The 25639-nt window shown below is 37.9% G+C and overlaps 1 protein-coding gene across 1 annotated transcript in view; it reads left to right on the top strand.

Moving 5' to 3' along the window:
• Window positions 1-25639, top strand: part of LOC128745606 (DNA-binding protein RFX2) — a 63163-nt gene that overhangs the window by 24897 nt on the left and 12627 nt on the right. Inside the window, exon 4 of the mRNA XM_053842685.1 lies at window positions 21598-21691. Within this exon, the coding sequence (XP_053698660.1) occupies window positions 21598-21691 (94 nt within the window). The remainder of the gene's footprint in view (window positions 1-21597; window positions 21692-25639) is intronic.

The raw sequence follows: 25639 nt of genomic DNA, 5'->3' as shown, positions 1-25639 counted from the left end.
CACCGAGAGAACACGAGAGGATACGCCCATCAGTGCGGATCCGGTTTCCCTAATGCTGCAGCATCAATATGGCCATTATGTCGCAGTTGCTGTTCATTGGTCCGATAGCAAAGGTTGGCTGGATGCTGGCTGTTTGTGACTGCAGCAGCTTCCGAAACTACGGGTGGGATGCGTTTTTTTTTTCTTACAACCAAGGTCGCGTAGAAAGAACGCAAAAAAAACGAGCCCCTCCAGAAGATGATCAGCCTAATAAACCGTTTGGCTGTAATCAATCGGAGAAAAAGGGAAAGTCCACAATTGCGATTATTTCTTCAATCATGAGTACGTGAATGTGTATTGGTTGTTTCTAAAACAATCGCACTTTGTATCGCTTTTCTTCTTCTTTGCGTTTCTTGTTTTTGTGGATTCGAATAAAATTAGCTGCATCTTCGGGATAGCAACAGGAGCTTTTTATCGAAAGTTTGTTTAGAATCTCGGTATAAATAATATTTTTTTGCTGGCCCACCTTCCAGAGGAAATACTATAATTGACTTCCAAGAAAAGGGCTTTTGCCTAGTGCTTGCATGACAAAGTTTCGTAATGGCTTCAGAACGGCGTTCATGTGCCGTTGTTAATCGTTAGATGTTTGGCCGTAATACAGGAACAAAAGAAAAATTTTTGTGAAGTTTCCTCCATCAAAAGACTGAAAATCGGTGAACACGGAAAAAATGTTTTAAGCATATTTTATAAGGTAAAATGTAGTTTTTGCGATTTTTTAAAGTTTTCATCTCTGCGGAAAATTTTGTGGAATTTTTCATAACAAAAATGTTTGCCGTACGATGCCTGATTCATGAGATGTGAAAATTTTTGAAGTACGCTGAACGTCAAATTCTCTTATATTCTTTGCTAATGTATCCGGAAATATTAGGTTTGAAATTATTTTCCCATTTTCAAAGAAAATTGCCCAAAAAACCCGTCTTTTTCCTATTCAAATTTTTTATCAAAGCGCTGTTATATTTTGAAAGTATTTTTTATCGAATTGCTGATGTATTGGAAATTTTTCGTACTATTGTTTTGTGAAATTACATTTTCAAAAATATATTACGTCGTGTTTATTACTTGTTCTTACATCTAACGGGTGGCAACTAAAATTTTGGAATTTATTTCTAAAGACAAGGATATTTGAAGTATATCTGATTTCCTGAAATTAAAGATGCATTGTCCATTGTGTGTTGTTGTGCATTGGGCCCTCGAAAAAAATCCAAAATTTTAGTTGCCACCTGTTAACTTCTAATATTATAAGCGCCTTATTTCGTCTGTGGCCAAAACCAGGTCCCTGACAGGATGCCATATTTTCGTGGTAAGAATCGCAATACGCGAAGACTCAAACTAATTATGCCAGATTGCAGTCACGACACGCATTAGTAACATAGTTGCGTCTCATGCAGTTACGTAGCGTTAGACGTACATTTAGGCGTTTTTGGTCATACATTCCGGTTATCTCCGTAATAGTGACGCTAGATTATCTCATCAAAAAAGTGTTTTTCACCGAAATTAGAGAAAACTAGGTTGGGACAGCCCTAGTCAACACTCATTATGTATAATTTCTGCATTAAATCAATTTATAAAGCAATTTATGTACATGTATACCCTATTTCTGTGCATAATTTCTGAATCAAAACCTAAACTAGTCTTAATAAAATTTGCAAAACTGCTTTGAAGTAATAAGGTGTTTCGGTTGAGTCCTAATCCATATTTGAATTGGTTATATTCTTCTTTTAGGTAGTTGTTTTTTCAATTTGATTTCTCGTTTAGTCTGATTTTATCAGTCTAACAATGAGCACTCGAGGAAGCCTTCATTAAAATTACTTCACTTACTGCAGTTTAAAAAGATGCTTTATTTACCTTAACATCGTTTTGCAAATTGCTCGATATTCGAAATAGTTTAATAGGTCCGTTTGTGTTGCCTGCAAATTACTTCTTCTTGAAAATTCTTACTTAAAATGTCTATAAAACTGCAATATCTATTATTATGAAAATGAAAATTTTACGACAGCGTTTTTCTGTTCCTGTGTTATAGCTCAACTACTATGATTATCGACGGCGTGAAGCGTAGACTACAGAATCGAGGTTTTGAGATTGATCCACAAGATTCACAACATGCTAATTATGTGACTACAATACTTTTTTGCAACTATTTAAAAATATTCGCATCATTACTTAATTATATTTAGTAAGACTTTTGAAACTTACTGCGAAGAACACTTATTACGTTACTAGCTGACCCGACAAACTTCGTATTGCCATAAACTAAACTGTGTTGTACATAAATCACGGATCTCGGATGATCTTTGTCACAATCTCGAGTTTTGCAAGTTACTGAGGAGTTCAACCTTAGATGGCAGTTAGATTCATTTTGGCAATTACGTAACTATGAAAGCATCCCAGGTAACCAATAAGCATCACCAATGCTATTCAAATGCATGCCAGTAAGCATTTAAGTCTCCTTAAATGCTACTTAAATGCTATTTTGGCAAAATATACAGCTACTTTACTGCTAACCTTCTTATACTGGTGACAATGCTAATTTGCAGCTAAAAAAAATAAATAAAAAGCTAATATACAACAACGTGCAGTATAAAATGCCAGATATGCTGATTTGCTGCTTATGTTAATGCTTATTGGTTACCTGGGATGGGTAGTTTAATATACAAATTTGCAATTTTTCCTCACTGTAAAGTAGAAAACAACTCTCCTAATTGCTTAGTCAGAAAGCGGAAGAGCAATATTCGCCGTGATTGTACAACATTTCGCCGAATACCATTTCGCGAAAAACCGGAATGTACCATTTCACGGAAAACTTTTTAGTGGAAAGTACCGTTTCGCAGGGGTGATCCGCTCGTTCGGACCCAACTGAAGGAAAGTAATAGAGGTCAGTAGACCTAGGAAAACAAATAAACCTAGACGGTGGTGATTTCTGCGGGGGGGGGGGGGGTCAGTGGCCGGTGCTTCCGACGGCAGATCGCCGGCAACACTCGCGGCCGTCGCACCCTGAATGATCTAGTGTTACTATAGATAGTTTTTGTGGTCTTGTTATTGACTAATATTTTATGAAAGAGTCTCGAATTTCTCGAGTTCAATTAGTTTTTGAGTTACAACAAATTTCTGTTTTGTTTGGGGTATGAAATGGGGAAGGCAACTAGGAAGAAGCGCCCAACATAGCTCTAGCCATCCCAAGCCCCTACCTAGCGCCTCCACGTGGCCATACCTGGAAATACTTCAATTTGTGTAATTGAGTAGCCAAGCTAGGAGGTGCGGGGTCGTGCGGTTTTCAGTTCCTAACCTTACAAATGTAGTTTTAGGCAACCATTAAACCACACGACTTTAATTTCAAGTATTATATGATTTATACTAATTTTTTGGTAAACTAATCTATTTTCAGAGAGCGAAATAAGGCGCTATATCCTTGGCCAATTGCAGCCTGGCTTCTGGTCTAAATGCCATTAGTTCATCCCTGAGGGTCCGGAGTATCACTTAACCCTTATTAGCAAAGATACTCCCAACGACTGTAAATAAATCATTATCTATGTATATGGGAAGCGTTTGGTACGGGAGGTCCACGCTTTCTTCCTTCCCTTGATTTCAAGGAGTTTGATGGAATTAGGTATTTTTTCTAGTTCCACTTGATTCCTTGGAATTCTCTCTGCGGTACATGCTGCGCAGTTGGCCTGGCCGTTGACAAGAAAAATGATTGATTCAAGTAATCGTCATTTTCCAGGATGCCTTCCAGAATTGGCTGCGTTAGTGTGAGATTAGATTAGATTAGATTAGACAACAAATTTCTGTTTTGTTTGTATGAGTCCTTATCCTGCTACCACAGGGGTGAGGTGCCTCAAACCATCATAAAATAAATTCAAGATTCCAAAATCCCCCACATGCCAAATTTGGTTCCATTTGCTTGATTAGTTCTCAAGTTATGAGGAAATTTGTATTTCATTTGTATGGGAGCCCCCCCCCTCCTAAACAGGGGAGGGGTCCTAATTCATAAAAAAAATTCTTGCCTTCTAAAACCCCCACATGCCAAATTTGGTTCCATTTGTTTGATTAGTTCTCGAGATAAGAGGAAATTTGTATTTCATTTGTATGGAAGCCCCCCTCTTAAAGGGGAGAGGGGTCACAATTCCCTTTCTAAAGAGGGGTTTTAATTCACCATAGAAAAAATTCTTGTCTCCATTGCGCTGTGCTAATAATGATGTGCTAATAATGATTTGCTTAAATCTGTCTTCTTTGCTGAAACTTCATTGGAAGTAACCACTGTTCAATCATAAGTTCCATAATAAAAATAGGACCTCTAGGATAAATCGAATAATTCAAAAATCTTAATTTTTGCACGAATCACAATTATGCATTCTGAAAAAAGTACTAAAATTAAGTCCTATATTCTTCCTACTATTTGGCAAACTAAACGCTTCACCTCACGACATTCAGCAAATAGTTGTTGAGCCACACGAATGGCATGTCTCCGCGGGATAGTCACCGGAAAGCGTACGAATAAAAGGTGCGGTGCACCCTCGCAGCAGCAACGAGATTGGTACGCACGCCGTAAAAATCCGACCACCATCGGTCCGGTCGCAGCAAAGCATAAGGACGACTCGTGGAGGAGGAAGGCAGATAAATGCGTACGTACCTACGTATACGAACGAAATCTCTCTTTGCACCAACCGATTCAGAGCATCGGGACATCATCCCCTGATGCAGGAAAATGTCCGGCGTTGGATGGCTGGTAGCAGTCAGCCAGACAGCCGACTGGGATAGAGAAAGATGGCAACAACCGTATCAGGATTCCTGGCCCGATTGCTTCGCAAGCTATTACGCTAGAGCGAGGACGATGAGCGTGTGCGGAAAAGCCAGCCAGCAGCAGCCGCATATTGCACAGATATATTTCGGTATCGAATTCAGTTCATTCTACACCATCGCGTCGTTCCGTCGTCATCATAACGGTAGCGTTGTCTGAGTTAAACCCAGTTCTTTGCTCGTGCATGTTGGCCAGAAACAGTACGATATTCATCTCTGTTAAAGATTTTGGACTGATACTGTGGAAGGGTTGATGTCACTGGCAGTTTGGAGCGACAACCTAGTAAATAGGGAAGGAAAGTTTTCCTCGAACAAGAAAAGCCTTCCGTTCAGTACATAAGCAGTGATTGGTTTCACTTTTCCTTGCTTCGCACTCTGCATCTACAATCATTGACGCGCGGAAGAAGGAAAAGATCCCTGAGCTAAGCTTCCTCCGGCTACCGTCGAAGTATCGATTTTAGCTGTGACGATCTAATTTCACTTTCACTGTTACTGCCATAAAAGGTACCGCAGAATTTCAACAAGCCATGATGCATGGCAGGGCTTAGTTAATCGACGTGGATCCACTCTGTGATAAATTTCATTCATCGTGGCATCAAGTAAACACCTTTCCTGTAAACGCTCTGGATCGAACAAAAGCCACTCGTACTAACCTATATAGAAGGCTGTGAATGGACTCCCCGGTAGCTATTGGTAACCTATTGATTGATGCTGCATTCGACGAACCCAGTTGTCAAGACGCCGCTACACATCTCCGGCTTTTAGTTGCCTTTCTCCTGATCCGAGGTTCGACTGGGAAATGCACAGATTTTATGCAGCTGCAATGATATAGTGATATTCGCTAACCAACACATATACGTGTAAAACGTGGTTCAATAAATCAGACACTTTCCGAAGTCGAATACGAAGAACAGAAGAAGCACGTGCCTATCTAGAACATTTAATCCTCCATCCGTATTCAGACCGAGAAAACCACCCACACTACATACATACACAGTCAACGCTTTCGATTTTCCTGGGATCCCTAAACGGGAGTCAAGTTCGTTGCTCGGATCAACCGGGGTCAACCGATTGATTGTAGTGCCCGGTATTCATTGTCTCACCTGGATATTGACACAGATCGCGAATCGAATGGAAGTGGTACACCGCAGTGTAGTAAATTTGGATTTGAAAAGTAGTGAATTGTGAATACTTCAAACCCAAGTGTGGAATGTCGATGGGTATAGTTGAAAATCGCGGTGCAGTTAATTAACTGCTAGACTAATTAAGAGAATCTGTGGTGCGGATAACTAGTGCTTTTTATTCGCTTGTTTTTGGAAAATCACACACTGTTATCGAACGGAATCGAGTGCTCGTCGAACCATAATGATGTATAATCGTAGGCACAATAATATGCACTATTGTGGTAAATTTAATTATGGTCAACGTAGGTATCCTTTCGTATGTAAATTTCGGTCATGTTTTAATTGTGTTGTTTTATATTTTCTCCTTTTTTGCACTATTGTTTAATCCGTAACAAAACTTACAAAATACAAGTTGCCTGCTGGTCAGAAAGATCAGCGACGGCATCCTAGGTTGAGGAGCGGCACGTATTTTGTTGACTCACTTCAAATATTTTTCTCGATAATCTAATCTAATCTAATCAAAGCTCACACTAACGCAGCCAATTCTTGAAGGCATCCTGGAAAATGACGATTACTTGAATCAATCATTTTTCTTGTCAACGGCCAGGCCAAATGTACCGCAGAAAGAATTCCAAGGGATCAAGTGGAACCAGAAAAAATACCTAATTCCATTAAACTCCTTGAAATCAAGGGGAAGGAGAAAAGCGTGGACCTCCCGTACCAGACGCTTCCCATATACATAGATAATGAATTATTTACAGACGTTGGGAGTATCTTTGCTAGTAAAGGCTAAGTGATACTCCGGACCCTCGGGGATGAACTAATGGCATTTAGACCAGAAACCAGGCTGTAATTGGCCAACGATACAGCGCCTTATTTCGCTCTCTGAAAACAGATTAGTTTGTCAAAAATATTAGTTTAAAGCATATAATACTTGAAAATAAAGTCGTGTGGTTTAATGGTTGCCCAAAACTACATTTGAAAGGTTAGGAACTGAAACCTCGCACCTCCTAGCTTGGCAACTCAATTTTACAAATTGAAGTATTTCCAGGTATGGCCACGTGGAGGCACTAGGTAGGGGCTTGGGATGGCTAGAGCTATGTTGGGCGCTTTTTCCTAGTTGCCTTTCCCATTTCATACCCCTTCAAATATTTTTCTCGATAACATAAAAAACAAATTTATAGGGTGACGGAACCACCTCGTCATACGTAATCACGTTTCACACATTATTTCGAGTTCTTAAAGGAATTATATCCACAAGTACTCAAATTTTTGGAACGAGATTAATCTTTCACTTCTTGCCTGTACTTGTACACTTACTTAGACAGATAAAATATTTCGGAACTTACATTTTTACAAAAACAAATTTTCTTGTTTAGCGGCAGTTTCGTCATACGGAAACTGCACTTCGTCATAAACAATATTTCGCTTTCGTCAACCATGAACAAACACGATTGTTTACAAAAATCTATGCGAGTATTCGTTATGGTGTGTGCACGGGCTATCTAACTTGCACAAAAAAGTGCAAATAGTTTTAATCAAAGCTCATATTTCGATATTTCTTACTCCGAGTTACCTGCTGATCTGCTGCTGATGCTCTCCGTCATATTCAAAGCGAATTGAAAAACCAGGACGATTTTTATTTTTGGACGATTATTTTGGCTATGAATAGCCATCAAACTTAAATGCTTAAAAAATGATTCTTTTTTGCTACGATCCAAAACCATGCGGGGCATAATGGGCCACCATATGGAGCAATATGGGCACTTTAGTTACCATTTCAGCCAGTGTTAGCATAAAATCTCATGTAATCTAGAAAAACAAGAGAAATAGCGACTATTATCATTTCATTTAGCGATTATTTCGTAATTTTTTCTATTTAACGAATGTTATTCAGTTGAACAACTTAGGCAACATGGCGGCCAAAGGGTCAGATAGATGAAAGATACAACTTTGGCTCTGTGGCCGCTGTTTTCGAGTTGATTTTCGCTTACAATTACGCAACATTATACTCGGCTGTGTTATTTTATTGTTTATATTACTTTTGAGCTTTTATTGGTTATGCACAAATACATTGCCAGCTATGGTTTATGTCCCTTGCAGCTATGCTAACCAAAAGTAATTATTATAATACGACAAAACAAAAGATTTACCCCAAGTAACCAAAATAATTATTCATAGATAGTAATAGTTACCATAAATGGAGTGGGAAAGCCCGTAGCATATAACAAATGGCAATAAACCTTATTTTATGGGTTGCAATTCTTATAATATTTTTGCTATATTCAGTCTGGGTAAGTTTTTTCCCAATATCTCAGACATGGCAATGAATTTGGATGCGGTTTTCACGGGGATGCATAATAAGAACATTTTTAATAAGTTCATTGAAGAAATTTGTGGAATTGATTAATATGCCCAAACTAACGGTGGCCCACGCTATGTCCGAAGGTAGTTATTAGTTAACTCAAATGCACCTCAGATTTTTCTTCACAGGATGTTAGTATTAATCAAAACAATTAATTTAGAGAAGGTCTTAAAATATTCTATCTTGAGTTTTTTGAAAAATTCAATTTTCAAGGTTATTTAGGGGTCATCCCCTCTCAAGAGATCATATTCCTTGTAATCGACCACCTCCGATTTCAACCAAATTCGGTATAATTGCCTATTCCGACCCCACATTTAATTTCTCTAAGTTTTGTATGGATTGAACAATCCCCCTTGCAGTGACATGCAGTGAAAAATGAGTATTTTCGAAAATCTGGGAAAAATGGAGAAGCGTCACTGCAAGGGGGATTGATCAACCCGTAGCAATTATACCAAATTTGGTTGAAATCGGATGTGGTCAACTACAACGGATATGATCACTTGAGAGGGAATGACCCCAAAATAACCTTGAAAATTGAATTTTTCAAAAAACCCAAGATAGAATATTTTAAGACCTGCTCTAAATTAATTGTTTTGATTAATACTAACATCCTGTGAAGAGAAATCTGAGGTGCATGTAAGCTAAATAATAAGTGCCTTTAGACATAGCGTGTGGCCCATCTTGCCCCGTATGCTCATTACGCCCCTATCACCCCTATTAGTTGAATGTAATTCGCATCAAAGTTGGCTATAACGCTGGTTTTCCGTGCCTTTGTCGGGAAAATAGACGAAGTCATCCAGCACTCTACTCACTGCAGAAAACTTTTACATTATTTTTTGGAAATTTTACAATTAGGCCTTCACAAATATTTTATAAAGTTTTTATCCATTCGGTGTAGGGCAACTGCAGGGGAGCGAAAAAAAACAAGAGATTTATTTTAAACGAGCGAAGAAATATGCGTTAGAGCGTAAAAAACCCCGTTAATTTAAAAACTGTTGAAACAAAACCCGCGTTAACGGGAAACTAGCAGTCATTAACTTTTTGTCGGAGAGCCCAATTCCGTAAGCAGGTTTTGGGCCCAAAAGCGGGATTCTGTTCATGAAAATGTAAATACTGCATTCTTCTTGCCAATCTGAACACAGAGAATATATTTTCATGGACAGAATTTTTGCCAAAAACTGCTTTTGGAATTGGCAGAATCGATGACGACTAATTTCACCTTAATTCAAAAATAACCGAAAAAGTCACTCGAGTTTAAAAATCCCTGATAAAACCGCATTAATTCGACAAATTATGTAAAAAAAACGTATTAATTTAAAAATCCGCATAAAAAACCGCGCTAATTCAAAAATCATAAAAAAACGTGTAAAATGAGACTTGAGTGTTACGTACGTTATTACTTACGAAGAGAAAAAAACAAATCGAAATTATTTTGCGGATTTTCGAAAGTTCCACTGTTCGAATTTCCTCTCCTATTTCATACTTCTTCTTCTTCTTCAGCAGCATAGAGCCGGGGTGGCTCGTGCTGTTTTAAGCACTCGTCTCCATTCAACTCGGTCTTGGGCCACTCGTCGTCGTCTTGGGCCACTCGTCACGTCAGTCGTCTCAGAAGTCGCAAATCGCTTTCGACCTGGTCGAGCCATCGTGCACGTTGGGCCCCCTGTTCCTGGTGCCGGTGGGGTTGTTGAAGAGGACTATTTTCGTCGCACTGTCGTCCGGCATCCTTACGACGTGTCCGGCCCACCGTAGCCTGCTAACTTTCGCTAGATGTACGATGGGAGTCTCCCCAAGCAGTGCCTGTAGCTCGTGATTCATACGCCTCCGCCACTCTCCGCTTTCAGTTTGTACTCCGCCAAATATCGTCCGCAGCACTTTCCGCTCAAACACGGCAAGGGCGCGTATGTCCTCCGTCCATAAAGAACCACCGGTCTACCGGTCTCTACCTATTTCATACTAGAAGCGTTAAAATTCTGTGCACTTATTTTTCGAGTTCTTTAAGTATTTATTTAGTGAAAGAAAAGGAAAATAGGCTGAATTCAGAAGTAGGCTGAAAATATCCTCCCGTACTCTACGCAGTGCAGGAATAGGGAATACGGCTGGGAAAATGATTATAAGATTTTTTTGATCCAATAGTTGTGATAGTACCCATAGTTGCGCTAATATTTATGATTAACTAGCTAACCCGACAAACTTCGTATTGCCACAAATTAACCTGTGTTGTACATAAATCATGAATCTCGGATGATCTTTGTCACAATCTCGAGTTTTGCAAGCCCCCCAGTGGGCGGCGCTTCCGACGGCGGGTCACCGGCAACACTCGCGACCGTCTCGTCCTGAATGATCTAGTGTTACTATAGATAGTTTTTGTGGTCTTGTATTGACTAATGTTTTATGGAAGAGTCTCGAATTTCTCGAGTTCGATTAGTTTTTGAGTTTCGCAAAAATTTCTGTTTTATTTGTATGAGAGTTCATATCCCCATACCACAGGGGTGAGAGGTCTCTAACTATCGTAAAATAAATTCAAGACTCCAAAATCTCCCACCTGCCAAATTTGGTTCCATTTGCTTGATTAGTTCTCAAGTTATAAGGAAATTTGAATTTCATTTGTATGGGAGCTCCCCTCTTAAAAGGAGAAGGGGTCGTAATTCACCATAGAAAACATTTCTGCCATCTAAAACTCCCACATGCCAAATTTGATTGATTAGTTCTCGAGATAACAGGAAATTTGCATTTCATTTGTATGGAAGCCCACCCTCTTAAAGGGGAGATGGGCCATAACTCGCTTTCTAAAGAAGAGAGGGGTCTCAATTCACCATAGAAAAAAATCTTGCGTCCAAAACCACTTGCATGTCAAATTTGGTTCCATTTACTTGATTAGTTCTCAAGTTAGGAAATTTGTTTTTCATTTGTATAGGAGCCCCCCCCCCTCTTAAAGTGGGGAAATCCATAGAAAATATACCATAGAAAATATTCTTGCCTACAAAAACACCCACATGATAAATTTGGTTCCATTTGCTTGATTAGTTCTAGAGTTATGAGGAAATTTGTATTTCGTTTGTATGAGAGCCCCCCCTCTTAAAAAGGTAAGGGGTCCTAATTCATCATAGAAAAAATGGTTGCCTCCAAAAACACCCACATGCCAAATATGGTTCCATTTGCTTGATTAGTTCTCGAATTATGAGGAAATTTGTATTTCATTTGTGTAGAAGCACCCCCTCTTGAAGTTGGGAGGGGTCCTAATTCACCATAGAAAATATTTTTGCCTCCAGAAACCTCCACATGCCAAATTTGGTTCTATTTGCTTGATTAGTTCTCGAGTTATGAGGAAATTTCAATTTTATTTGTGTAGGAGCCCCCCCTCCTAAAGTGGGTAGGGGTCCCAATTCATCATAGAAAAAAAATTTGTCTCCAAAAACACCCACGTGCCAAATTTGGTTCCATTTGCTTGATTAGTTCTCGAGTTATGAGGAAATTTGTATTTCGTTTGTGTAGGAGCCCCCCCTCTTAAAGTTGGGAGGGGTCCTAATTCACCATAGGAAATATTCTTGCCCTCGAAAACTTTCACATGCCAAATTTGGTTTCATTTGCTTGATTAGCTCTCGAGTTATGAGGAAATTTGTATTTCATTTGTATAGGAGCCCCCCCCCCTCCTAAAGTGGGTAGGGGTCCCAATTCATCATAGAAAAAATTTTTGTCTCCAAAAACACCCACGTGTCAAATTTGGTTCCATTTGCTTGATTAGTTCTCGAGTTATGAGGAAATTTGTATTTCGTTTGTATAGGAGCCCCCCCCTCTTAAAGTGGGGAGGGGTCCTTATTTACCATAGAAAATATTCTTGCCCTCGAAAACTTTCACATGCCAAATTTTGTTCCATTTGCTTGATTAGTTCTTCAGTTATGAAGAAATTTGTATTTCATGTGTATAGGATCCCCCCCTCTCAAAACCGGGAAGGGGTCCCAATTCATCGTAGAAAAAATTTTTGTCTCCAAAAACACCCACATGCCAAATTTGGTTCCATTTGCTTAATTACTTCTCGAGTTATGAGGAAAATTGTGTTTCTTTGGTACAGGAGCCCCCCCCTCTTAAAGTGGGGAGGGGTCCTAATTTACTATCGAAAATATTCTTGCCCTCGAAAACCTTCACATGCCAAATTTGGTTCCATTTGCTTGATTAGTTCTCGAGTTATGAGGAAATTTGTATGGAAGCCCCCGCCTTTTAAGGAAGAGAGAAGTTATAATTCCCCTTATAAAGAGGGGAGGGGTCTTAATTTACCATAGAATAAATTCTTGTCACCGAAAACACCCAATTGCCAAATTTTGTTCTCTTTGCTTGATTAGTTGTCGAGTTATGCAGAAATTTGTGTTTCATTTGTATGGGAGCCCCCCCTCTTAGTGGGGGGAGGGTTTTCTAACCATCACTAAAACCTTTCCTGGCCCCAAAAAACCTCTACATGCATATTTTCATGCCGATTGGTTCAGTAGTTTTCGATTCTATAAGGAACATGTCCGTATGACAGACAGACAGACAGACAGAAATCCTTCTTTATAGGTATAGATGTATATTTTACGTTCATTATATAAAACAAGTTCTTGGAAGACGCAGCTGGAAAACGCTCATTTCTATACAGTTTCCCCTCGCTAATCCGACGACTCAATAGTTCGGATCTCGCCAATCCGGAACATTCCGAATAAAAAAGTATTCTACTTAACTTCTTTCATTTGAACGCTACCTTGATTCGGCATCTCGGTTAGAGTCAGGATGGTAGTCTTTCTAACTAAATGGAAATAGTAAATTGTGCTGCATCTAACCACGTTCAGTTTTGCCATAACCATAATATTTTCATTGACATTCTCAATAGTCTGATGTGCTTGCGCTTATTTTGACCCTAACTAAGAATTTCAAAGTATTTTGTTGACGACATTGAGCATTACTGAGTATAAAACAAAGTTATTGCGTGCTTACGACAAATATTTTCAAAAATTTCCGGAGTTTACGTATGGATGTAAACAAAACCACATTTCAAACTCACACTGACGTCAGTTTGGCTGCCGGATTATCGAGTCAAAATTACGAATAACACAATTAGAAGAACACCAAAAACAATTATAGTTCGTTTAATTGAATCGGAAAATTCATTGTTTTCGTAATAAAGCTCCTCCTACACCGAATGCAATTGTCTTGCCTAGTGACTAATAGCTTGTGTTTGATTAACCCTCTGGTGCCCAAATTTTTTTTTCGGCCTGAAAAAAATTTGATAGCTTTCTTTTGTGATCCGTTATCCGAACTAGCTGATAAAAACCCCAATTTTGAAAAATATAATTTATTTGCTTAAACGAAGAGAGACCGCTAACGGCGGTCTTGGGCATCTGATCCAAAAAAAAAAATTTTTTTCAAGAGTAACTTTATGTACATTTTTCTCAGGAACTATTAAACGTGTCGAAACAAACTTTTTATTATTTTCTTGGTAAATGTTTAAAGAACATTTTTATGATTTTTGAGCTTTTTAAACAAAACACGACCTGAGAAAAAAGAAAAACATTGCATTTTTTGAACATGTTTTCTTTTTCTTCTTTGTAACCCAGGTTGTGGTTTGTCCGCAAATCTCAAAATCTATAGAATACATTGCCCTAAAATTTATCGTGGCCGTGGGCTCCAGAGGGTATACATCGCAATTGGCCTCGAGGTAAGACGCTGGTCTAATAAGCCAGTCGTCGTATGTTCGAATCTCGGCTGGGAGAGGCTGTTAGAGTCAATAGGATCGTAGCACTGAGCCCGCATTGTCCTATATTCTAACAGCTGGTTGCGAAGTCTGTCGTATAAAAACAGAAGGTCAAATTTCGATTACGGAATTAGCACTCAGGCTTTGTTTTGCTTTGGGCTCCACAGGGTTAATCAATATCCCTTGCGCAGGGCCATGCTAATCTACCCTGCATCGTTCCAATTTTAGTATATGTCCAGCCGAAGCTAGGAGCGTGTCTCTTCTGTAACCTAGAAAGTGAAAATGTGGAACATCTACTATGCAATTGCGTGGCACTTCTTCATAAAAAAAACTTTCGTTGGCATGGCTTTAATACAACTCGCAGATGTATGGATTAATTCTCCCAATAAGGCAATAAACTTTATTCGTTGTATTATACCTTATTGGGACAATGGCGTCGATCAGCAAGTGGAAATCACTCATACTAATAGTGATACGACACCCTGATGTGGATTACAATAAACAGGGACCTGCCACAATAGATCAAATAACTGGTCGCAGTGGAAAATGCATCTAAAAAAAATCAATATCCCATAAACTTTAATTGAAGATAAGCAAGAAAAAAGAAATTACATTGTGCTTAGCTGTGCGACTAATGGAGCGTCTACCCCAGTGTTTAGTTTTACAAGTTTACATGATTTTTACAATGTCACAATAATAACCCGATTCAATCCACGTATTAATGAAATGAACCTTTGTTATACAATCGTTTTAGTAACGTCTTCGGAACATAATTCAATAGTTTGTTAACACTGTGTTAATTGGTTCTACAGGCTGAGTAGTAATAACCGTCAGTAAAGTAAATGTGTAGCTTTCGCCTAGTGAGACGGTGCGGAATCTTGTTAGACGCAACATAGTGCACTCTTGTAGTGTTTTTTGACGATGGGAAGCAAATGGTTTTTCAAAATATTATCGATATAATATTTAGTGTTGATTTTAACCTCAGGTTCAATGAATAGCAATGGAACCTACAAAATTTTTTGGAGTAACCCTGAAAACAATTTGGAACCTTTGAACAGCCAGTTTGTCCAGACGCATATCAAAAAGATGTGCTGCTTGTATCCGATCAGTTTGTTGGTTGTGGTTATCCTGTAGCAGGAACATTTTTACGTCCGAAGATCATCTTTCAAAATATTCGTCATGGTTGAGACTGCCCAGACTGATCTGCTTTCTGTCAAATTCGCTCTCGTTTGATGGCTTTCGGTGTTGTTACACTGTGTTTACGGCCAGCTTAGGGAAGTATTTTCCAAGAACCGGTTGCGTTGTATCGCTTGATGGTACGAAAGATGAATCTTTCGTTTATTCCGAGTGGCTTTAGCTTCTTTCAAATATCACCCGGAAGAAAAATTTTCAAAAACAGGAATCAGTTATTACTGCTCACCGTGCAAACTAAACACCAACTTTTATGTTTACTACTGTTTTGTCCAGTTAAATGTTTGAAGTGGATTTGTGGTCATTCATTAACATGTGATCAAACAAACAAAATGGCTCATCCCATCACCCCCGATAGGAGAATCCATTTTAACTGCAAAGACTATTTTTATGTTTTTTTTTTCAAAACGGCATCTTGCAATTTTCATCTAGCTCAATTCTAGAATTTCGATGTGCGTTAATTTTACAAACAGAAAAAGTCTGGACATTTTATTTTCGCGGGATAATCGACATCCTGAAAATTAAGGGGGCATTGTACTTTTTACACCATATTTTTTGCCTTTTTTTAAAATATTCTTTTCTCGATAACGCGAAAAGCGAATCGATTCGGGTTTTTTGCATTCTAAACATTTCATTTTATACTAATATTTACAATTTTGTTTTCATATGTGAACCTCTTCCCCTCTCCCCTGCGGCTCCTTGAACATGCATGATCATTCGAAAAAAACTTGAATTGCGGTACCATGGATTGCCGCTCGGGGGCTTATCCGAAATGAAAAATTCCAAAACGACATGAAAGCTAACTAAATTATCTCGTGTTTGACCCATCCTTTTTTGAAATTCGAACGCATAACAAAATGGCGGACATTCAAACATAAAAGTCAGGTTTTTAGTCGAAAAAATTGACTTTAAACATTTCTATAAAAAAAAATTACAATATCAAAAAAAGGATGGGAAACACTAGATAATTTTATTAGCTTTGAAACAAAAACAGAATCAACAGAATTGAAATGAGCCGTTCTTGAAATATTTATGGTACTGACTTTGAAAACCTGGTTTCGAGAAAAACGACGTTGAAGTTTTTATTCGCTGTGTAATCGCTCCAGACATGCGCGGTACAAATAGCTATAACTTTCTCAATTTTTGTAATTCATCCAAACGGCTTCAACTACATATGCTTAAATGTTAATCTTTCGAATTAATTAATAAAAAAAACTCGATTTTTTGGAATTGAAAAAGTACTATGCCCCCTTAACAATACAACATTAAACTCATTTTGTGGAATAATGAATTTGTCTGGATCAGTAAATAAATAGTTTTTTCTTTTGAGAATAAGTTTTCTTTTGGATAATTTTTATCAATCAAATTATGGATCAAAAAAAAATAAAAATCTAATAACTATTGACATCGATTACATATCAGAATATGGAATTAGCTTTATTGGCTAAAATTATTGAGGAATTCAAAGCGAACCTTCGATTGTGATGTAGAAAATATACTTGTTTGTCAAAAAAATTGTTGGCTAACTTAAAAACCAGCACACAGAATTGCAAGATTTGGTTCTCAGAAAATTTTTAACGTATAGATATTGCACATCGTTAGACGATCAGCTGCAGCTGGACGATAGGTGTTGGGTAGTGGCAGACCAACTTTTACATCGGCATGTTTCCAACGTGTAGCGGACAATAAATTTTGAGATTTTGTCAGATTGTCATTCAATTCTAATGGCTTAATGGGAGACCCTACTCTGAAAGGTCACAAAATAATGAACCTTCGAAAAAAAAATTCGGATGCTAGAATTAAAGTTGTTGGGGTCTGGTTATGGGTTAACGTATATATGAAGATGTATTTTGTATTTGTTGGATGCTATAATAAAGATTATTATGCTGATGATGGCAACTGGGCGCGTGGATGCTCTAGAAAACTGACGGTACGTAACGGAAACCAATTGAGTATCCGAGAACGGATTTTAAGGATGATTTTCAACTCCTATTGAAGAGAACTCATAAAAAGTTCAAAAAATGAGATATCAAAAAACGACTACGTTACAATTTAAATGGTTTAAAAATAACTGCTGAAAAAAATCCAAATCGGACCACTCTAGCTGTTAGTAACTTATTTTAACAAAATCTGCATTCCCCCGAGTTTCAGTGGATTTTGAGAGAGTGCTGGTAATCCGATAGGGCTGTTACCATAAAATCCATATCAAACTTGTAGCTTCCTTCCATGTGCCACATCAAAATATATTTCATTACTATAATTCGTAATCCAATGTGTACCCATGCAACGTACACCGAATCCCTTTATTTTCACCTGTCAAACGACTGCGTTTGATGGTCTTGCCGTGAGCGATAAGGTTTTTTTTGCGAATTACCGATATCAGACAGCACTTTTGAACGTTCACAGTTCTATAATCTTGTTTGCATTAATGTTCAAAAAGATTCAACTCTTAACCCTTTATAAGGCCGTGGCAATTATTTTGCCACTAACGAAAAATATTTGTTTTGCGTCTATAATGACATCAATATAATTATAGAAGCAAAATAAATCTATTTTTTGTTGGTGGCAATATAGTTGCCACTGCCTTATAAAGGGTTAAAGAGACAATTTTGGAGTGGTCGACAGTCCTTAATTTTTTATATTTTTGTTTTTTTTTTTGCGGAATTCGTCTGACATAAAAATTATTTATTTATGCAGTTGTTACTGATCATGGACGCTAAATTGTTAAAAGTTGTTATGCTCTGTTTTAAACGGCTTAATTTGTATGAAAAACTATTTTCATACTGGAGTGTATCGCACCGTCTGAAAAATTACTTCACTTTGAAGAAACCCTTCACTGAGTTAAATTTAAAATTTCGTCAAAAACGATTGAAACAAAATCTCGTTCAAATGTAGAAGCTCCGTTAATTCGAACAAAAATTGATGCTCGTATCATATTTTTATTTAATGTGTTCTATTTTGTAATAATGAGATACACATTTGCTTACCTATTAAGTAAACTTTTTGCTGGATAATGAAGTATATACGGTCACTGAGACTGTTCGGCCTCGAGCTACTAAATAATGAAATTTGCCATATAGACTAAAACTAGGAAACTAGGAAAACTTGCACAATTAATGCTTAAGTATATATGAAATTTTAACGAGACAATACGAGATTCCATTAGTAAGTTCCAAATTTCTCTCCGCCATAGTTGTGAACTACAGTTTTCCTGGTCGGCAGGCGACGAACCGGGCACCACTGCGTCTCGGTTACTGGCCCTCCGGCATATGCCATAAACAATTCGGGAAAACTCATCTAATCCAACATCAATTATGAACAAAACTAATTTCAACAACAAATAATGCTCGTAAAAAGTTACAACACACTTTATGCATGGGACCACGCCATTATATTCCGGAGGCACTCGAAGCCGAAAGCCATTTGCAAAGTTACCAACGGTGGACATCTTGAGTGATGATAAAAAGATTTATGCTCGATCAGGTCATCCGAGAGACGCATAAAGAGACGCCGATAGGGGTGGAAATTCGATCAGCTACGTTCCTGCCGCGCGCCGCAGAATGGCGACCGGGGGTTGCTCATCTCGGAAAGAACTTTTATGGAGATTGACTGACGGGGTTTACGGTTATAGCCCCGCGTATGGCCTCTCGGTTGGGTCATAAGAAAATGCTTTTTCCCTGTACAAGCACATATCGCGAATCACTTGAGCGGTGACGGAAATGGAAAAGTTTTTCGCAAACGCCGCCCTTGTTTATGTGTATTCGATTTCGGTTTAGGGCGGCAGGAGCCATATAGCGATAAAAGTAGAATTATATTAATATTCCTCTCTCGGTGCAGAAAACGCGCTGGCATATGTGTATGTGTGAGTAGAAGATGAAGCTGCAAGGAAATGAATCGAACAAAAAAGCGTATTTCAAGGAACGTGATGTTCTGCGCACAAGCGATGGGGTTGGAGGAGGGAACTGAACACTTCGCTTGTAGATTGGATTTTTATATGGAATGTTGTAAAAGTTTTATCTTTATTGTTTTACCACGCGTGCCGAATGATGTACGGTTTGGCTGTTATTGCGGTTGTGAGTGGGATCGAAATTTAATAACAATAAAGATTACTGTTATTATTGTTTACGGAAGTGCTGAGGAAGCACTTGTCTCCGAAAAGATGACGACTCTCTGCCGAGAGTCTAGTCTAAATTTTATGTTAGAAACTGTACAGCTCGTCTTTATCCAAACTTTTCAACAGTAATGCATGTATAATAACAACAGTCATCAAATATTAAAATCTAGGGCAGATAATTCCTTGACACAACAATATACTTTGCAGGATAAGAACTTTTTTTATTATTATTTTCGTGTGCTATCTATAAGCAAATTTCAGTGAAAATAATTTGGCTTTTCGATGTTCAGTAAACCTTCCATTTTTAGAATAATTTCGTATAATAAATCAAAGTTTCCTGCAATATACGCTACGTTTCAAAAATTTTCTACCCCATAGTCTTGGACAAAGTTAAAATTCAGTATTGTTTTCTTTTTTTTGCCATCATGCCTTCTCAGAAGTGTTTCGCTCAGTGGGAAAACAAAAACAATAAAAAATGTGTTATGCCCCAGAGGCACGCTCGGCATTCCTATTGCAATCAATCCGTGAAACTGCAAGTTTTCTAAACACGGCGTCATAAATTCCAGCCACTTTTATTGTACCACTTTTGAACCGTTTCAAAATTGCGTAACATCTCGCCTTTCAGATATCTGGATCTGTGAATAGAGGCAGGCTCAACCAAAACTGCTTCCCCGTTGTTTCGTCAGCCTGAACAGGATGAACGCGCTCTAATTTTTATCCTTGGCAAGCGGTTTTATGGTTTCTTTTTTAACTGACTTCCTTCAGTAGGAAGGGGTGCTATAAAGTCATAAATCAATCTGCAGTGCTGCACTGTGTGCGCTTATCGAAGCAGAACGTAGACAGCGGCGACAAGATGCATCCTTTTTCAACTAGATTTTGTATACTCATAAAAAATCCTCACGATCTGCGGCTGAAATTCCGCATTCGCTTACCTTGAAGGCCGTACTATTCCTACGAACGTACACAAAATCTACAATAGAATGAAATCTTTCCTCGTATAAGGCTTACCCAACAGATGCAAACATCCTCTTTGATCAACTCGAGTTTGGCATCCTTCCCACTGTCAACCAGCATCCCGCAAACCAACAGCAAGCACCGTCAAGGGGAAGATATTTTTGTCTACCATTTTGATTTTTCCATCTTTTCATTCTCCCCTGTACAGAAATATATGCGCTGGGAGGAAACAATAAAACCCTGGAAGCAATAAAAATTCATCATATTTGACTCTGGCGAAGTCGAAAACATCATGGCACATCGTATTGCTTTTATGTTCTCAGTTTTCCCTATGTACAACCAATTCCTCCCGTCCGGCTCTGGAGTCTGCTGCACTACGTACGTTTCTCCTGGTCCAGCGAGGTGGTTTTGTTTGCCTTATTTTCCCACTCTGACTATGGGGATGCGTGCATGCTTTTTCGAACCATAAATTTTATCCCAATTGACGGAAATTGAATTAGAAATGTGCTGTATGTTATTTTCTGTCCCTTATCTGGTAGTTATTCATTCTTAGAATTTTAATACTTATGTGGGTTGTTGCCTATGAGAAGGATCGATGGTTTGACATTTTCCCCCTAAGCTTCTATGGATGGAATTCATCTTTTGTAAACAGTTCGCTCAATCTCACAAGCAGTCGTCAGCTTTAGTGGACACTTGTATTGGAATAACCAGGGGGCCTGGAGCGGGACACGTTGGAGAGTTGGAGAGTTGGTAGAAAATTTGTATCTATTATGAAATACATGTAACATGGATACCCGATCAGGACGCCATAATGAGAAAATATCAAATTTATGTAACACATTCTGATCTTTAGATATATAAAAAACATTTTGAAAATTTTTTCTTTTAAATTTTTGACCGTCGGTGGAAAATGCTATGAACAATTTTTCCCAGATTATATTTGCCTTTATTGCTATCGAATGACTGTTCTAAAATGCTTTGTTCAAGAGTGAGAAATTTTTGAATTAAACGATATCCGAAAATCAATATAATCTTCATTGAAGTTTTCTGGTAAAATAGGAGACTTCAAACTTCTTAAATATTGTTTTCATATTGTATTCTGTTAGTTGCTTCTTAGACATTAGATTCAATTTTATCAGTTTTTCCCGATATTATTTTCCTGTAGTTGTAAGAATACTAATTATTGTATATTATTTACTAACTAATATTATAACTTCCTTTTTTAGAAAGGTAATGCAACTGGTGAAGGTTGAATGTGTCACTAAACTTAAGCTTTTTTCTCTCATTTCATTTTCAGTATCTTCGCCGGAAAATGTTCAAAATCACCAGGCCTATGTGCAATATGTTGATTCTGATATGTACACAGCAAGCAGTCAAAATCAAACCCAAATGTAAGTATGCATTAGTTATACATTAACACAAAAAATAAGCAACATTTTTTCTTATAACCACGAGTTAGACAACAAAATTAATAAGTTTAAAATAATGGTTGTTTCACCCTCTGTCTTAAAATAAACCTGACTAAAGATAAAACTCAGATTTAACTCACCTAATGCTGAAAGGTACTTGTGTCATGCCATCACATTTATCGTTTAAAATCAAAATCACTGCCGAACTGAATTTAACTGTATATTCTTTGAAAATATTTGGTAAAAATGCAATTAGGTGTTTTTTTAATCTAACTACTATGTCTTGATTTTTTAAGTTAATTTTAAACGTTTATTTTGTGCCAAATTAAAAAAAAACATGTGAGATCAGAAAAAAAACTTGCGCGCTAGAGGGTTAATTATTATATTACTATAAGTATGCATAGTTTCCTGTAATGCCATTCTTTCTATATATATAAAAGTGAGCGTGAGTATGTTTCTATGTTCCACCATAACTCCAGAACGCCTTAACCCATCTCCACCAAACTTGGCACACATATTCCTTGATATAAGGGAACCAGCACTGGGGGATTGATAAGAGGGGGGAAGTCGTAACAAGGGGCGGAGGCCATAACTGCGAAATACCTGGTCGGTTCTTCATTAAACTTGGCATACATGTTCCTTGGCAAAAGGGAATCAGAACTCAGGGTGTTGACCAAAGCGGAGGGAGGGGGGGGGGGCTAACTCCTAAATGCTTGGACAATCCTTCATTAAACTTCGCACAAATGTTCCTTGACATTACGGAATCAGCACTGGCAAGTTGACAAAAAGGAAGGTGCTGTTTCTTGAAATCAATAGAGAAGCAATTTTTAGTATGAATTAAAACAAAATAAAACGTATTTATGTCTAAGTTTAGTAGAGATATGTACAAACATCATCTAATAAATAAATTATTTGAGACTTCTGCTTTGAGAAAAGGGGAAGGTTCCATCGAGGAGGAATATGTATGGTAAATAAACCTTTGTTTCGTTTCCATTATAGCGATTTTCATTGAGCAAACCGACGTGACAGAAGGGGGAGCTGACTGGGAAGGAATCGACATGTAGGGAGACGAGGAATGTGAGTATGAATGCATGTTCCACCATAGCTCCGGAACTTCTGGACTGTTCTTCATCAAACGGCGTTTGTCAACACATGTTTTTGGCATGATTCAAAGCTTGGGGTTGACAAAATAAGAAGACGGTCTCTGACAAGAGAAGAGAAAGGTTCAAATGGGTAAAGGTGTGCGTTTCTCTTGCATTTGGAACGATAGCAGTTATACAAGTTGTTTTATTTCTGAAAGGGGGAGAACAGCGGCCATTTAAAAGGGGGAGATTCAAAAGCGTAAAAAAGCCTTTGTGTCGATTTATAGGGATTACCGAGAAGAAGACAGATTTACAAGTGGTTGGGGGACATCGTGACAGGAACTGACAGAGAAAAAAAACGGGCTTTGTTACTTGCGTAATGAGAGTTTTCGTTACAAAAACAGATGTACAGGGGCCCCAACTGAGATCGGGCAATCAGCTAGTTTTTTCAAATGTTAAGCGTAGCTACCAATACACCCCCTCCTCCTCACCTTTCCGCTCTTTCCCCTCCTTCATCAAAAAATTTTCATTTCTTTCGCCTACTCCTCCTTCATCAATTGTAGAACCACCGTTTCAAAAAATAATATCATAACTTCTGTTTCAAAATGCAATCTAGGGGTTGATAATCTTATTTTTGATAATTTGATTGTAATAATTTTTTTTTTTTTCAGGCATCTTTTCTTCTTCTTTTTCGTTTTTCTCAAGTTGTGCTTTGTTTACGAAACTCAAAAGTTATAAAAGTCTAAGTTTGAAAATCGTGGTTTTCCAGGAGCCGCGTTTATTTCCACCGAAGTTGTTCCACGCCGCACTGGAATACTTATATGTATGATCGTTTTTCGGCCACTGCCCGTGGTTGGATCATTACAAATTTAGTATCAAAATAAGCGAAAAAGATTGCAGAATCGAAATCTGAAACAAAAAAAAAATGATTTTTTCAAGATTTTTGGTCGTTCCATGTCCCCTTAACCGTTCCCGTAGTGATGAAACTTTTGCTTGGTCGACCACAGCTGCATATGGCCTGCCATACTAAATATTTTTTGGGGAACTTGGTCTTCCTCTTCGTCGTAAAATGCTCTGCAACGTCATTGCGTTTCATGGCAGTGTAAAAAGACATACCTACCAGGAAGCTTTTTAAAGTCTTCTAGGGCATACGTTTCATCTTCCAATGAAACAGAAATGAAGACTTCGTACAATATTCGCGATAAAGCTTACGAGCGTGTGTTTGGACGTCGTATTCGTCGTCTTCACACCTTGAAAGACATCATGCCTTGTCGTTGCCTAGAAGTGTGCACGAATGTTGGCGACATTTTGATTTTACGGGCAATGGTACGTACAGAAAGATCCTGGTTATTTTACCTTCGCATGCTTGTGGTGGTTCCTCAGATCATCCCTTTTTGTTCCACTTCCCTTCTTTCTAGCTGTTGCCAAGCGAGTATCGAACGATCATAATAAAGCACTGTGAACCGTACTTGAAGGAAATCCAAGCTTTTGGCAATTTTCCTATCGAAGAGATCCGGATTTTGATTGCGATCGCACACGATTGCTTTTCGCACTGGTCTTCTTTGGACGCCATTTTACAGTGAGCGCTTATGTAATATCAACAAATGTTATATTTTCAGAAAGAACAGACATACGTCCATCAGTCTGTCCAAATTTTGTCGCGAATAAGCTTTAATATAAGTATGAGTTTTTGAAGTTTTAGACAGAAATGTTCAATGTGGGAATGCAACCTACGGATCAGAACATTATACCGTTGATAAAGGAACGCTAGATCGTAATATTAATGAAAGGACATTCACGGACGAAATGGAGAGTTCTAAAGCTACTAATTTGGTCTTGGAAGATTCAATGAAATGTTTTGCATAATCCAGACCAGACTGTGAAACGATAACGATCTTCCGCTTGTAGTGTTGAGGCAAAGAATGAGAGCTATCTCGAAAAAAAAATCTGCAGTTTGGATAATGTGAAAATCATGGAGATCAAATTACTGAAAGACGGTGAAGAATCGCTTCTGAAAAACATTAATTTCTGACGAAACTGCGCTAAATGAGACGGACATTCTGATTAAATAATCAAGGAAAAATGACTGGCTATCCGAGAAACAATTTGGGATTTATTTTGCGTTTATGATGGCTTTTGTAACCAAAATTGGTAATAAAAATCATAATAAGAGTGCAATAAAACTCACGTTGTTACTCTCAGGAATACTAGACAAAACAGCGAAACCCTGCTTACTTGTTTTTGCTTATTGGTTTCGCATTCCGTATAATAAACACAAAATATTAACATAACTTTTCACGTAATATCGATTTGATGAAAATTCAATTTTGAGTGGCCGTCCATCTGATGTGCTTAACCAAAAATACATCCGTAAATTACACGATTTTGCTGAAGATTCCAAGAACTTTTTAATGATTTAAGTAAAAATAATGTGTTATACGGATTTGTTTGAATCCTAGCGTATTTTATGCTATCACGAATTAATACTAGTCAGTCACCACTAGTCTTTTTTCATGCAAGTAATCATTTTATGGAATCATTTTCCGCCTGATATTAAGAACTGTCAATCCCGTAGAAGGTTCCATTGCAAGTGTATGAATTGGTTATGAAAGGAATTATATATAAATTAAATTAGAATAAATGAATACCTATTAGTCAGTGGCGAAAGTGGTTTGTAGATATATGTGGTTAAGTGAATTCCAATTGTAGAATTTCAGAAGAATGAGTCCTTATCCTACAAGAATGTGTGAAATAAATATCAAAATATCTAAATATTTTAGTACAGTTTAGTTTTCATTATTACAATCTTAAACATTGTAATTAATTAATCTATACCTATAAAGAAGGA

This window comes from Sabethes cyaneus, chromosome 1 (assembly GCF_943734655.1).
Source record: "Sabethes cyaneus chromosome 1, idSabCyanKW18_F2, whole genome shotgun sequence".
Lineage (NCBI taxonomy): Eukaryota > Metazoa > Arthropoda > Insecta > Diptera > Culicidae > Sabethes > Sabethes cyaneus.
This window is presented reverse-complemented; position numbering and strand designations above follow the sequence as displayed.